The 17,248-nt window shown below is 33.7% G+C and overlaps 2 protein-coding genes across 2 annotated transcripts in view; one reads left to right on the top strand and one right to left on the bottom strand.

Moving 5' to 3' along the window:
- LOC111510481 (uncharacterized) overlaps nucleotides 1-17,248 on the bottom strand; it is a 63,917-nt gene that overhangs the window by 24,681 nt on the left and 21,988 nt on the right. The window lies entirely within an intron of this gene.
- On the top strand, nucleotides 6,795-12,624 carry LOC111517523 (uncharacterized). Its single transcript, XM_074178309.1, has 2 exons — nucleotides 6,795-7,560; nucleotides 7,787-12,624. The coding sequence occupies exon 2, from the start codon at nucleotides 8,394-8,396 to the stop codon at nucleotides 9,561-9,563; it is 1,170 nt and encodes a 389-aa protein (XP_074034410.1). The 5' UTR covers nucleotides 6,795-7,560; nucleotides 7,787-8,393; the 3' UTR covers nucleotides 9,564-12,624.

The raw sequence follows: 17,248 nt of genomic DNA, 5'->3' as shown, positions 1-17,248 counted from the left end.
TATATATATATATATATATATATATATATATATATATATATATATATATATATATATATATATATATATATATATATATTGATTTATCGTGAGTAAATGTTGATTTCTGCCATTTGTTAGGTTAGTTTATTATCTCTTGTACTGAGTAACCTTTCAATAAAAGCATTTATTTTTATTATTATTATTAGAAGAACAAACAGTTATCCAGCAGGTAAAAACTATTGTTGATAAGGGTTTGACTAATTCTAGGAAATTTAAATTGTTTTTCATGTAACCCTTGTAACAATAGTTTTTACCTGGTTTCTACCTTTGTACCTGCTATTTTGTTACTAATAATTTGAGCAACTCTAGGATTATACAAATCATCAGTAACAATAGTATGCAGAAACACATTTTAATGTGAGGTTTTCACTTACGAATCATGGTTTCGTTATAGTCGAGTAATGTTAATCAAAAGGAACACAGAAAACGTTATCCAACTGTCATCTGTCAGCTTCGTCCGTCCCTGTCGTCGTAAGTCATTCTCCTACCTGGATATGAATAATTTTGTCTACTATAGTCCATTTTCTTTAGCAGCGGAGTAATAATTCATTTTCAAGTGCATGTTTCATAGGCGCACATAATTGAGTCTGTTAAAAAGTGAAAAATGTAGTATTTATTTCTAACATTCATTGTTGTTGTATGATTTGATATAACAAATTTCGAAAGACTTTTTATTGTTTTTGTGTATACGGTGTGTAACAAAAATATGGTTTACTCACAATAATGCTTAATAGATTTTTTTTTATTGAACAAAAATTGCTCTTACTTTTGAATTCCTATTGAAATTTCCATTACTTTCTATGTAAAGCACTTTTCAATGTATTAAATACACGCACACCTTATTGAATCAGTCATACCTGATATATTTTCAAATTTCCCTACAAAATAGGATGACTTCATGGTTAAATCCGATCTAAAAGGTAGGGTGCTTAAATAATAATAATATATATTCACAGGAAGTGAAAAGCATTTTGCATAAAAAAGTACAAATGTATATATATATATATATATATATATATATATATATATATATATATATATATATATATATATATATATATATATATATATATATTTAGCGACAAAAAATCCTATACATCTACAACTTTCTCGTCAATTTAATGTTCAATTTATTGATTTTCGCTCATTTTTACTGTAAGTATGATTTGTAATGTTATTCAGGGAGAGACCCTGTTAATCTATTTTACCGTATATATATATATATATATATATATATATATATATATATATATATATATATATATATATATAACAGAATAATTAGTGACTGGATTAACTATAAATCGATTTAATTCGTGAGGTTGCAGTCAATAGTTGGGCTGTTACAAAGAAAACTCTTTGTTATATGTCAAGCTTTCGGTATTTTTCACACCTTCGTCAGGACAATAACGTGAGAATAAAATATAAAATGGTTCAAAAACAGATAGAAAAACAATGTTATATATAATATATATGTATATATATATATATATATATATATATATATATATATTAATATATATATATATATACATATATATATATATATATATATATATATATATATATATATATATATATATATATATATATATATATATATATATATAATAGATAAGTACTTTTTTAATCATTCCCACATTGATTTCAATTTAAGAGCCACCGGTAGACAGCTATTTCAGCCTATTGGGCATCGTCAGTACCACCTATTAATTTTTTGATTTTAATGGAAGTATTTTCCAGCAGCTTGACTGCATTAACCTTTCTAGATTTGGGAACTTTCTTTGGGTGATGAGCAGAAGGGAAGTGTACTCTTATAACACAAGTTATTCCAATATTTCGATAAAATTTATTATCATCTTCGGGGAAAAGCTAGAAATTTTGTATGATGGTAATACATCATAAAAAATCATTAATATGAAAGGTCACACTTACTAATAGTGAGGTTGGCCTTGTCGAAAAGAATGCTACATTTAAACAATTGAAACATATCAATACAATAAACACGTCACTAAATGAAAGAGGTTGACTCCTCACAGGATACAAAGAAGAATATCACATTAAAATTTTACTAAAAATCGTTGATTGTTTCAAAATTATGGATTACTGGTAAAAGCCATGAGGTTGAAAAACAAAAAGAGAGACACAAAACAATTGACACTGTCAGCTGTCATGTAATTCAGTTTAAAAAGGTGTGTTTGTTTGTAGATGATAAGCCATGGAACAAAAGAAAACTAATTATGGTGCAAGTGTGATCAGAGACATCTGCTGTTCTATAAGTAACTCAAGGAGAAAACCCAAAAATGTTGATTGATTGAACAACATCCTCATTAGTCTTTAGGAGAATACAAGTGAAGAGTTGTTAAATGAAAGTAAAACCCTGCCTTAGGGAGGTTGGAATTTTTTTGTTGAAGAGAAAATGTTTGAAATTCATGAAAATTATAGTAATGAAAAACCAGAATCATTATTGGTTTGTAATTCATGTAGATTTTTGTCAAGGCATAGATTTCACTGAGGTGATCAATGTCTGATCTTTTGTTGAGGCAATTATTAGATTGTAAAATAAATGACATTTCCAAAAACAATCTTTCAGATGTGTTTTTTCAGTTGATGAACTTTTTGTTGAATTATAGTCCATTTCACTTATGTATGGTGAAGAAGAGAAAATAATAGGAACTGGAGGTTGATCAGTCCCAATTGTGACATTTTCAGACTCCAAAGGGTTTGTGTCCAACTGGTTGTTATTGTTAATTTGAACGTCAATGGTTGACGTACTAAATAAGATCTTCTTAAGTAGAGGATCCGGGTAGGAATTGTTAATAAATGATTGGAAAAGTGTACCTAAATTTTTTTTATGGAAAGAAGGATTGGAAATCTGCAGAATGCGGTTCTTCATTTGTTTGAGCAAATTGATTTTCGTTGACTGTTTATGGTATGACCAATAGTTCAAGAACCTACCAGAATTGATAAGTTTGCGATACCAATCTATGAGTAAAGTATTATCTGGTGTTCTGATAACCTTAGTGTCAAGGAATGGAACCCATTGTTGGTTGTTCTCAGTTTCGATAGTGAACTGTATGTAAGGGTCATAACTATTGAAGATGTCCACAATCTCAGATATTCCATCATGAGGAAGGGATATAATAATGTCATCGACATATTTTTTTATAAAGAAAAGATTGAAGGAAAGGAAGTACCTATAAGACCAAATCTAACAGGTCATCCATGACATAAGCTGCTAAAACGGGGTTAATCTTAGCTCCCATTGGAGTATCAAGAGTTTGTTTATATATATATATATATATATATATATATATGTATATATATATATATATATATATATATATATATATATATATATACATATATATATATATATATATATATATATATATAAATATATATATATATATATATATATATATAGAAGATATAAAGCTTCAAATCCTTTTTGTAAAATTTAATATTGAAATATATATAGATACATATATTTGTGTTTGTATATTATAAGTTGATATCTACTATCTGGAAATCACAAGCACTAGAGGAAAAAATCCTTACGCTCTCAGAGCGGTGCCTGTGCGAAAATAGCGATTTACATTGGATTTGAATCGCTGGAGATCCATTTGGAAAAACGTTCTCAGGAAGTTCATTCCACATAAACGCAGTTCTCCAGATGAAAGTGTTCTTAAACAGTGAAGTTCGAGGTGTACTGTGTTGAACCCCAAAACGATGAGCAGCAACAGTCCGTCGCGTATTCCTGATATGTACCGTTCTGGGTGGAATCAAATGTATCAAGTCACTTGAACACTTTCCGTGAAAGTGTCTATAGAAGAAAGACAAATCTCCAACCCTTTTTCGATGTTCCAGGTTATCAAGGTGATGTTCGTGTCTTCAATCAGGCGGATGACTCTTTTCTGGATGGAATCCAGCAACTTCAGGGTATGTTTGTGGGCAGAGCAGTTCTCATACATGAGAACAATACTCCAAAGAAGGTCTGGTCTGAGCTTTAGAAAGCAAAGTGTGTACAGTTTTCTGGTTTGGAACAGTATTCCAAGCTTTCGAAAAGCAGCCTCTGCAATTCCAGCGACATGATTGTGCCAAGACATATTGGTGTTCATTTTAACCCTCAACAAACTTATCGAAGCAGAAAGCGACATTGTCCGATCTAACATTATTGTATCCGTTTCGGAGACATTTATCTTCTTGGAGAAAACCGACGCCTGGGTTTTTGTGGCATTGAATTGAACCTGGTCACCCCAATCCGAAATCACTTCTAGATCCTCATTAGGGTATACAACTTCCTGCTGCCGGTGAAGATGTGCCGCTATAACCGATGTCCTGAAATCCAAATGGAATGACGAGACAAGTGTGCTGTCGTCAGCAAAGCAATATAATGTATATTTGGTTTGTTTCAATAAGCCATTGAAAAATTCTCCTCTTCCATCAAATATCCAACCTTTAATTTTTTTCTTGGACATTTCGATCACGCCACGTGTCGAGGTGTAAAAAATTATCGTTTGGTGTTGGGATGAAACTCCTTGGAGTGAGCCAATCCTGGAAGTTCTGCCAGATGTCCATGAATCTTCTTGTCATCCAGGTGTTCAATGTTTGTTTGGCAAAGCCTCAAGCAATGCCAATGACAGGTTCTGGCCCGATGAAGCGAGGGAGTCAGCAGCTTCATTGCCTTCCAGGCCAGTATGGCCAGGAAACCAGACCAGAGACAATGTTAAGTCTTCCTATCGAAGTGAGTCGTTTTTGGTAATTCGCTACCAATTTAGACGTGGTAGGAGCCAAGAGCTTTCAACGCCGCTTGACTGTCCGGGAAAATATTTATTGACTTGTGTAAGAGGTTGGATTCTTCCAATCTCTCAGTACACAATTTGTTAGCATACATTTACGCTTGAAATACAGTCACATTGGTTCCTAGACAGGTTGATATCTCTGTCCTGGGTATGTGACTGAAAACACCTGCACCAGAACCTGAAGGTGTTTATAATCCATCTGTGAACCAACAACAATCTGTTCCTAATATTTCCTTCCCCGGAGGATTCAGTCCTCTCTACTCGGGAACAGTACTTTTCAAGGCAGTTCGTAGTTAACAGTCGGAGGCATAAAGTCAGAGGACATTCCCAGAATGTTGTGTCAACCAGCAGTCTGTTGTACTCTGAATTACATTGATTTGTGCAATTGGCAATGTGCACAAGTCTATATGCAGTCAATCTAGCGTCTCCTTCCAGAAAAATGTGGAAAAGAGGTAGATCTAGAAGGATCTCTATGGCCGATGACGGTGGCCACTGATGGCCAGACAAGTCTGTCTCTGTCGAGGTGAAATGAAGTTAGTTAGAAAAGATTATTATTCTAGATGTATATGATACTCTCATACACCACCGTTGATACTCTGGTGGAAATATATTTGCAAATGACTGGAGTTCCAAAATCATTGATATATAAATTCAAGAATGAGAGAAAAAATGAAGCTGTGAAATCACCAATACCATTTTAAGGAAGAGAAACTGTGACTGTTCATGTAGACTACAAACTTTCAATCAGATGAACATGTTTCAGTTGGCATTTTTTCAACCTTTCTGGAATAATAATTTGCATTATCTATCACAGATTGTGTTAGATTTAGAATGTATGTTTTTATAATTCCCTCTGTATATAGATTTTCTATTTAGTTTATGCGATGTCTGATAATATTTTCAGTTGAATCAAGTTTGTTAGTAAGAAGATTTATATTAGAGTTGTCAAATAAATAGAATTTTAAAACGTCAGTACGACTTTATTTGATAATGAAATTATGTCTATCCCATTTTTAAAATAGTGGCGACCGTGACAGGACAAAGTTATTGAGGATGGATATTATCCAGAAAGAAAGAGAGCAGTTGCGAAGACATTTTCGCAATACTAGCAGCGACCTAGATGTAGCCTTAAGTACGAAGCAAACGAGTAAGGCACAAATACTATCACTCTTGAGACAATTAGAAGACGGGAGTGATCGAATATTCACTATTGATGAGAACTTCAAGGAGCAGTTATTTTCCGGAAATTTCAACGATTCCGAAGTTCAACAAGAGTTCGACGATATGGAGTTTTATCGAGCTGAAGTAATGAAATATAAATTTGAATGCACAATACGATTGGCAGATAACCAAATGCGAGCAGATTTTGGAACCAGTTCACAGATTTCTTATGGTGAAAAAATCAATGGAAAATTCCGATTGCCAAAGTTAGAGCTGACCAAGTTCGACGGAAATGTGAGAAGCTGGATCGGGTTCTGGGGACAGTTCAAAAAGATAGACCAGGATGAAGACATCGATTTAGAAGACAAGTTTCAGTATTCGGTGCAGGCAACGAAACAAGGATCACCAGCACGGGAACTTGTGGAAAGTTCTCCTCCGTCCGGCGCAAACTACAAGAAAACACTTGACCAGCTGGAATGTTCTGGTAAAGTGTCGTGTTTATCAATTTTTTCTGCCATTTGTTGCTCAATATTTGCAAAAAAACTGTTGAAGTAATTTGATTTGTTTTTATCATCGAAATTTTTTTGCCCATTATCATCTATAATGTTATATTTGTCTTATATTTATTTATATATATTTGTCTTATATTTGTCGAGTTGGTGTTGGTCATTTCATTTATATTTTGCCAAAATTTTCTATACTTTTTTTAAGCATCGTGAATTGTATTTATATAATAATAATTTTTTTCTATTATATTGCCTTATATTCCATTTGTAATTCTTCTGAGTATTTTTTATTCAATCTTTCTTTAAGGTGATCCCTATATCCGATGGAGTTTAAAAGCCCCAGTGTCATCCAGGATTTCAGTTTTTTTGTAGTTTCTTTTATTAGTTATTATATTTTTAGATACGTTAATATATTCAGTGATCTTATCACCGAACAATGTGTAAGCAAGTTCTGGTTGATTTAGGTTGAGAATATCATTCCAATTTTCTTTTTCAAGGAATGTTTTTAGTTTATTGTGATTTATATAGGTGTTCGTATATTCAGCATTGATGTTATTGTTGTTTGTAGTGTCAGGGGAAACATACCTCGTTTTTATTGAAATTATAATAGTATAGTGATCAGTTAGATTAGTTCTGTAAATGTACGATTTAAATTTGATTTTCCCGAAAGTTTGGTTTCCTGATACTTTTACGTAAATATGGTCAATCACACTGGAGGTGTCTTTGGTTACTCGGGTAAGCTTATTGATGTAGGAGAAATATCCCTGTTGGGACATTAAACATATATAATTATTAGTATTAGTGTCCGAGGTGTTTAATATAGGGGAAAATAGGGCAATGCCGGTCAGTGGGCAATACCGGTCATACCAATATTACCTTGAAAGGAGTTGAATCTGGCAACAGCGAATCGCTCTAGCGGCGGATTTTAGTATTGTCGTACCGACCGCCTTGAGTAGATTCAGTCAGAGACAAGCGCTAAAGTAATACGATTGGCGGTTTTGTATTTATGGTGTTTCTTGTAGTTCCACCAACTCTGAAAATAAGTTGTAAGTACTTATATTTACTATTTTTTAGAACTATACCTATTTCAAGAGTAGGTTACTACACCGTATAATCCTCTTACGCTTCAATATGAATACTATTAAAACCGTTAAGACTTCAAATGATTTTTGAATAAGGGCATGCATGTGAGGGTAAAACCGGTCAAGTGACCGGCATTGCCCACATAAAAAACGTATTATTTAATGTTTTTTTTTAATTTTTTTATTACAGATGCCGAAGCCACGTATCAGAGAAACTGAGAGGGCAAAGTGGTCTGTTGAACATCTTAATGCTGCCAAACGATTACATGAACAAGGTGAGATTTCTATGCGAGCTGCTGCTAAACGATTTAAAATTCCATTTTCCACCTTGCAAGAAAGAATTAAAAAGAAAAAAAAATGGTTACTCCTACTATGGGCAGAAACACTGTTTTCACCAGGGAGCAGGAGGAAGAAATGGCAAACCAAATAAAATATCTAGCATCCATATTTTATGGCTGTACCAATAAGAAAGTCCGACGCATGGCATTTCAGTATGCTGAAAAAATGGCATAACCCATAATTTTAATACCGAATTAAAACTAGCAGGTCGCGATTGGCTGATAGCCTTTCAAAAGAGAAATCAAATTTCAATACGAAAAGCAGAAGCAACTAGTTTAAACAGGGCTACTGCCTTCAATAAAGAAGAAGTCAACCGGTTCTACAAACTTTTTCAACAAGTTAATGAGAAGCACAACTTTTCACCGAGAAACATCTACAATGTCGACGAGACCGGAATTTCTACGGTCCAGGATCCGGGAAAAGTGTTAGCGGCAAAAGGTCAAAAGAGGGTTGGTTCGATGACAAGCTGGGAAAGAGGTCGCAACATAACAGTTGTTTGTGCAATGAGTGCTGCTGGAGGTTTTATACCTCCAATGTTTATTTTTCCTCGCCAACGGCATTCATCCCTATTGGAAAAAGATGGTCCCATTGCAGCTGCATATGAATGTTCCAAGAATGGTTGGATAACAGAAGAACTATTCGTTAAATGGCTAAAACATTTTGTGGTTCATGCAAAACCATCCGAATCTGACAAAATCTTATTAATATTAGATAACCATTCAAGTCACGTTTCACTGGCAGCCTATGACTTTTGCAGAGGAAATAATATTACCATGTTATCCATACCACCCCATACCTCTCACAGGACTCAACCATTAGACGTTTCGTTTTACGGACCACTCAAGTCCTATTATAGGAATGAGTGCAATCTCTACATGAAATCCTATGCAGGAGAAAAAATATCACCTTATGAAGTTGCCTCATTGTTTCGAAAAGCTTTTGCTAACGCTGCATCGGTAGGTAAAGGAGAGGCAGGGTTCAAAGCAACCGGAATCTACCCCATTAACCCGCATGTCTTCAAAGATGAAGACTACTTGGCTGCTGAAGCTTTAAATGAGCCAAAAGAAATAACTGTTTTCATCAATGAAAATGATACTAAACTTGACAATGATATTGCTCAAGATATAGGGCCGGGCCAAGAAGTGACAGGATGCTCGAAACAACATTACTCTTCAGAAAATGTAGTCTCTGCAACACCTACTTCAAAACCTCTGTCCTCACTCAATTGCACTGTTGTAGATCTCCTTCCAAAACCAAAAAAGACTACGAGAGTTGAAAAACCAAATCGGAGACCTAAACAGCACTCGACCATTCTAACTTCTACACCTCTTAAGGACCTATTGCAAGAAAAAGAATTTAAGAAGAATGAAAAACTGGAGAAGAATAAAGGTAAGACGAATAAAAGAAAAGGTTTAAAGGACGCTAAGAGAAACATAATAGACTCGCTAGATAAAAGTAGTATTGAAGAACCAAAGATAGCAGACATCACTACCCGGAAAAAACTTCGAACAAAATTAAGCAAAAAACAAACAGAGTCGTCCTCGGAATCTGATATTGATATGGAAATCTGTAGTGATAACGAAAATTATGAAACAGATTTAAATGTTTGCCTTGTGTGCAATGAATAGTGAAGTTTGGTATAGATGTACAACATGTGGACAATGGGCACATCAGTTATGTTCCGGGAAGGATACACCGAGGGGATATATTTGTGATTTTTGTGTATGACCGGTATTGCCCATGCCCATGACCGGTAATACCCACAGGTCAGGACAATTTCGGTCAATGACAAGTTTTTCAAATTGAGTGTTTTATATTACAAAATGTCAGTTTTTTCTTTTCAATTGTGTTCAATTACATAGAATAAATGTTACTTTATCTTTTGCTTTCATTATAATAATTATAGGTTTTGTATTTTCACTTTAATGCTCAAATATCGTTAACTGACTGGCATTACCCCATCTTACCCTATTTATGTTGATGTCACCCATAAAAATGTGTACGTCAAGTATTTTTTGGGGCGACAAATAATATTTAAGTTCTTCGAGGTACAAGGTTAGTTCGGTTGCAGGTGAACAATAACATGTCGTTATTTTGAAAGAAACATTTGACAATTTGACCATTTCTATAAGTTTTGTTTCTGTTAGGTGTTGTATTGAGGTTATGTAATCTATGGTGGTTTTGATATATACAACAACTCCATCATTATGATTGAATTTAGAATCGTTATATATTACATCAAATTGTGGAATTTTGAAGCTGTCCACGTCGCTAACTAACCAAGTTTCATAGAGGATGATAACGTCTAGATTTTCTGGGTCAAACGTTTCAATAAATAACAGGAGTTCATCGAAAATTTTTCCCAAGGTTCTTATGTTGAAGTGTTCTATGGTAAGACATTCGTTACCTGAGAAATTTTTAAAGTTTTCAACAATACTATCGAATACCTACCAGAGTCTCTCTTTCCACACTGTCCTCGAGTACATCTAAGTAGTCAATCATTATATAAAAAAAAAATGAAAAGAATAATAACAACGAAGGATATTCTTGAATTGAATTCAGTGCTTACAGACTAGTGAGATAAGACGAAATTAGTTTCACTGACTATAGTTGCCCCAAGCCTCTGGTTTATTTACAGAGTGCATGAAAAGAAAGAAATTACAAAAAAATATAAATGAATAAAATGTTAGAAATAACCTTGCGCAACGTTATAATTTACGATATCAGGAATATCATTGATTCTGACCTTATTCCCGGTAATTTTGCATATATATCTCCTAACCCGTGTTAGGAATCACACGTTAAACGGTAAGACCTCGTTAATCCTTAGCTCGCACAAGTTTCGACTTCTGAGGGTTGTCGTTCGTAGGGGTGCGACAGCTGGTTAACGGAAAAACAGTTTTTTTTAAAGTCCACACTGTCCTGTCTCCGAACGTTGCCTTGGCTTCTAGAAGGATTGATTTACGTTTCTTGGTAAGGTCTTCAGCGATGAAGATGTTACAACCTTTTAATTTTCCTACATTTTAAATAACCAGAAGTTTGTGTTCATACTGCTGGAATTTCAAGATAACTGGCCGGAGTTTAAACTAGGGTTTTTGATGCCCGTTGCAGAAAACAGTTCTTATGTCATCCTCTTTTCATTAATTAATTGAATCAGACGCTGGGTTAATTCTTCATCCGTTTGTTTGGGCATCCCGTATAGGTATATATTACTGAGTTTCTCCCGCTCTTCTAAATTATCCATTTTTTGTTCATAATTTTTAATTTTATCATCCATGCTTTTTACGTTGTCCTCGAGCATATGGATTTTTTGTTCGATTTTGTCTGTGATTGTTTTTGGGACTTGACTAATAAATTCCTTACTTGTGAACAATTCGTTATTCGACCGCGTCAGGAATCACACGTTCAAAGGTAAGACCTCGTTAGTCCTTAGCTCGCACAAGTTTCTCAACCTGAGTTGTCGTTCCTATGGGGGCGACAGCTGATTAACGGAAAAAAACAGATTTTAAAACAGATTCTCTAATTAGATTTTTTATTTCTAATTTATTTCTAGTACCTGCCATGTTGTTTCACTATAGGTAATAACACGAGGCACTCTACTAGTTATATTGTGCACTTTTCAAAATTTTCTGCACCGTATCACTGGTAAAAACGTGTTAAAAGACTGGAGCAAGCCAGCTAGCGACTATCTACCTCGAAGCATGCCTGAATAAAAGTGTTCCTGATATTACAAAATGGTGTTTTACATTACCCTCTTTAGAAAGTCTTATTTTCACATGACACACATAATTAAATTATTAAAATAATAACTGCGATTGTGATTCTTGAGATGTAGTAAAGTAAAAAAAAAATTGGGGGAGCTAGAAAATAATTAATTCTCGAAGAGGGCGGTAGACAAAATAAGTTTGAGAACCTCTGGTATACTTGAATATGAAGTTGTAGGCCCGTTACACTATTCAAAACGTAGACTCAATAGTCATGTGAATCTGCTGAATATAATGGACGATTCTGATAACAGTCATTAGGTATTTTTGGATTCAAGATTCATCGAGATTAGTATCATCTCAAAATATCTGCACACGAACATAAAAAATATTTCCGTGATGGTTGTTTATTGTACTTTGGTAATGAGCGGGGTTTATTGCGACATCAATTGAATGATTGTATCATATATCGACAACACCAACCACAAAGTTCAGAGTTGATAAATTCGTTGAATGTGTACCTGAGAATATTTTGAAATTTGAAAATATCGAGAAACAGTTGACAGTTCCATTCACCGTGTGTGCTGAATTGGAATCAATCTTTAAACCAGTGCATACAAATGAGCCAAATTTTGCTGAGTCTTTCACAAATAGAACCTATCTTCATGAACCATACGCTTTCTCATACCTCATAAAGTGCTATTTTGATGATTCAATTTCAAAATTCGTTTTGTATAGAGGGGCTGATGCATCTAAAGTTTTCATTTCAAACTTGGAGGCTGACGTCACCAATATATGTCACAAATATTTGAAAAATGTCGTTCTAATGAACCCTTTAACTGTTGAGGAAGAACACGATTTCAATAATGCCACTACATGTGGTATATGTGGAAAGACATTCGAAGAGAATTATATTAAAGTACGTGATCATGAGTTTGGCCTCGAAATTTTAGTTAGACTTTGTTATTCTGCCTCGAGATCGAAGTTAGGGCTTTCGTACGACGTGTGCAGATGGTCAACACAATGATTCGGAATGATATCAAAGCTTTCCAAGGACATATTGCAGTGCTGCTTTCGACACTTTGACAGCTTTGACAGCTACTTGTAGAAGTTGTCGATAGCGGCAGCTGTGGTGACTTTATTCGGAACTTGTGTATATAATAGCGTGTTTGGAGTTAGACGGTGCTATGAGTTAACGGAAAAAACTTTCAAATTTGGATGAAAACCATAAAAATATAATTATAGCGAATAGCTCTAATGCGAGACAGGATTGTGGGAGAAAATTTGGATTTTAACGTTCAACATATTTTTAGGTTTTATACCTAGAGGTATGTGTGAAAAAAATAATCGTAGACTGACACCAATGATATATTCCACCTATGACTTGGCCTTGAGTTGCGTGTGACGCCGCATGACCTTGAGTTACGTCATCAGCGTAAAAACCCCTTTCAACTTTTCGCCTATAACTGGACGTCATATGACCTTGGAAATTACAGCCGATTTTGAATCTTTCCCTTCCCCTGGACCTTTTAAGCAATTTCATGTAGATCACAAAAACTATGATACTGGACACCAAAATATAAAATAATTTAGATTTATTGAACGAAAGTCATTTCTGTGGAGGAAAAAATCAGTTTTTTATCGACCTTTTTTGAGTATTTGTTACCTTCCACAATCTGAAAAATATTAAAATTCGAATGGAGAACTTTATACAAGTGTAGAAGGGCAAACTTTTAAGTTTATCCCGATAAGTTACTGCGTAAAAATCAAAGTATTTTTCACTAAGAAAAATCTTTTATTTATCAGTAACTCAAACTACGTTTGAGTCTACACTTGTATAAAGTTCTCCATTCTAATTTTTATATTTTTCAGATTGTGGAAGGTAACAAATTCCCAAAAAAAGGTCGATGAAAAACTAATTTAGATTTATAGTAGCAGTTTCAACCATGAGTATACGGAAGGATCAAATCAATTCCATAGCAGCTATAAATTGGAACATGAGTTTATATTGGGAAAATAGATAAAACATCGCTTCAACCTTCAGCATCTTGTGGAATTTCGTATGATAGTATGATAGAAATGGTGAAAGTAGTTTGGGCTTCATTCGCTAAAAGTTAGTTAAATGTGATACGAAATTGTGCTCTATATTTATATGCAGATAACAAGATCTATGAAATTGCTTGTATTAGAGGATTTTTGAAAATATATTGAAAAGAAAGAGGATTGCACTGTCAAATAAGAATATTGGCAAAAATATGGCATGAAATTTGAATATCAGAGTTTAAAATGGATCATTTGAATCCATTTCGAATGCAGTTGAGAACTTCCCTGCTGAAATATGATTAAAAGAAAAGAGATTTGAAAGAGGTAAATAGAACGATGAAACATCATTTGGTAGGCGTAGTCGATCAGATGTGATTGACAATCTAAAATATTAAAATGCCATATTTTTACACCTAGGTGCCGTCTTCATATTCACAAAAAAATACGAATGGAATAGCAGACACCTGAGTTTATTACTTCAATATGGAAAATTAGGTGACTGTGCTAACATATTTGTAAAAGTGATTTGATGAACATATCATATATTAAATCAAGAACAAATTTTGTAATTACGGCAAAGAGATGATAGGTGAAATTAAAAAAACTAGAACTAGAACAGAACTAGAGTTATTGTGTTCCTTCTATTTGAATCAGTTTGTTATGGTATGATTGTAGAAGAGAATGTGTATCGTTCAAGCACAATATCCGTTTCCATTCAGATAGAAACATTGAAAATTGAAGATATGATGTACATGTCAAAAATCTGTCAAATTATCTTATAAAACGATATCCTGGTAGAGGAAAAGATAGCAGGCTTATTGAGAATTTCATATACGCCAAGGCTTATAAGCTGTTCAAATTGTTCAAGGCGTATAATAAAAACATTATGGAAATCCAAGAAAAAATGAGGGAAGATGATATTTCAGGAAGATACAAAAACAGTTGAAATGATATTCCAAGGCATCTCCAACGAAACTGAAGTGAGTTTATTCTGAAATAATAATAAAGACATTTGAATATTGAGGAAAAGTGTTGAGAAGTTAATTTTGTACAGGGTAAACGTAATATAGACCATACTAGATGATATCAGGATATTCCTTGACATGAAAAGGAAGTGAATTTTGAAAGCAAATGAACAAATATTATGTAAATTCACTACAATAATGATACATTCATGTTGAGTACGACAAATAATATAGATGTGCAGAGTAAGCGCTAAATGAACTAGAAAGGGAGTAGATTCATAATAGGAACGCATAAGTGATGAGTAAATGAATGTCAAACAGGTGTATTTGGTATGATTGATGAGGAACTACAACCATTTGAAAATAGCAATCAGTTTTGTTTCAACCATTGACCAAACGCTAATGGAGAACGCCTAATATGAAAACAAAAATACACTGATATGACGTGAGATTACGACGTCCACGGTAGGAAAAAGTATTGAAGAGATGATAATATGAAGGTTAAAAGTAATATAGACAATACTAGAGAGCGCATCATGATTATATCAGGGTAGGTATATTCCTTGAGATGAAAATGAAGTAAATTTCGAAAGCAAAATTAGCAAAAATTGGGTATAATCACTACATGACGATGAGTTCATATTGAATATGGATGCATTGTGTGAGCATTGAATAAACGAAAAAGAAGGTGAAGTCGTGGTAGAAATGCATGAGTGTTGAATAAATGAAGTTATGAAGGTCTTTATGTTGTAATTGATGAGGAAATGCAATCACTATTTGAAAATACCTGTCATTTTTATGTCCATCTTTGACCAAAGGTCAGTCGAGAACGCTTATAATGAAAGCGAAAATACACTGATATGACGAGAAATTGCATGCGAGAATAACCACGAGCTTCGATACAAATCATGAAGTATGCAATCTGGATAGATATAAGGTCCAGAGGGATAATATCTGATATATACACTCAGGGTCGAAATGTTCACCGTTGTCTTTATGTCTGATTTTTACCTATGAAATAACATGAGATATTTATAATTTCATTACATAGCTCATGTCATTTTATATAATACTCACCGTTATTTTCAATTTTCAATTTGACGTTAATGACTTTACTATCGCACAGCTCCTCTTACTGAAACCATGTACCAAAAATTCTCGCTCATAATGGAAAACGTTTGTGAAGTTTCAAAACTAATTGCCTATTCTTGCCTATTCCAAGTATAACAATATAAAAAAGTATTTAAACAAAAGCAATAACGTCTTTTTATTCGGTGCTGGACAAAATAATTAACGAAATGACAAACAATTGAAAAATGCATAAATACATTTACAAACAATCTTACATTTTGAGCAATGGATAAATGTAGTCTATCAACAATATCCATTCAAACTTCATCATCTTGTAATATATCGAAAAACTTCTCTAGTCCTATTCTTTGTGTCTTCTGGTGTCATTGTTTTTTTTCGTAAGACCCGTTCTTTAACATATCAACATATTTATATAGAAATTTAGCGACGTGGGGTCTGGGTATCGTATTGGGCAGTGAATAGGTCGATTTCTTCCAATCTTCTTATTCCTACGCCACCTGTTCAAAAATCTTCTTACCCGATGTTGGTAACATAACCTATACCTTGTGTGAATCGGTACATTCTCCAACAAATTTTATAAATCATTTCGAAGGAAATCTCTATGAATTTTTCCATTCCGAGACCGTCTGTTTTGGTTATCGACTTGTGTCATCAAATGGGGGTTCTCTGTTGAGTAGTAGTGCATGTTATGTCAATTCACGATGCCATTATTATTACAAAATGTGGACTCGTCAGAACACAAAACATATTTCAAAATATTCAGTTCTTCGCTAATTGAATTTAATACATATTCGCAATACCGAACTCTGGTATCGTTATCAGTTTCATATATTTCTTGATGCAATTCAATTCGATATGCATGAACTTTATTTTTGATGAACATTATGTTCACGGAAGTATATACATATCCAACTCTCTTGCAATTTACCTCATACCACCATGATGATTCTCAACTTTGAAAAACATCACCGCCTATTCATTTTTTTCATTTGTTACACTTCCACTCACTACTTGCTTTTTTTATGCTTGACGCTGACTGTTTCCACAAATATTCCGTTAACCCTCCAAAAACTCTCTGGTCGTACCTATAGACCTTGAGTTAGGATATCGAACACCATACATTCTACTAGTTAATAAACAATTTTTTCCACATTTACCCTAAATGACTTCTGAACCACCCGGTATAAACCCAAACAACCCTATATTCATTCGACTGAAAATATCAGAAGTATTCTATTTAACAAAAACATAAGTTTGGTCTGTCACACATGTATTGGACAGCTTGTATATTAGTCATAATTATCAGAATATAGCTCTCATTGATATATTGACAGATGTTGCCGTTACTACGTGGTGAGCGCTCATAATGAAAAATGAGAATTAAATAAAAATATTTTTTAAAAATCTATCTCTACAACTTTTACTCGAAACATTTTTTTATCTCTAATAGGGGGAAGCAGCTATCGTCCATCCACTTACTCAAAAGGCTAATTACTTCAACAATTTTTT

Source organism: Leptinotarsa decemlineata, unplaced genomic scaffold (genome assembly GCF_025532065.1).
Source record: "Leptinotarsa decemlineata unplaced genomic scaffold, Ldec_3_MD MMD2_tig00003736_RagTag_RagTag, whole genome shotgun sequence".
In the NCBI taxonomy this organism is placed as follows: Eukaryota; Metazoa; Arthropoda; class Insecta; order Coleoptera; family Chrysomelidae; genus Leptinotarsa; species Leptinotarsa decemlineata.
This window is presented reverse-complemented; position numbering and strand designations above follow the sequence as displayed.

Excerpts from the sequence above, each read along its gene's own strand:
- LOC111517523 (XM_074178309.1), top strand. The coding sequence starts at position 8,394 with ATGACAAGCTGGGAAAGAGGTCGCAACATAACAGTTGTTTGTGCAATG.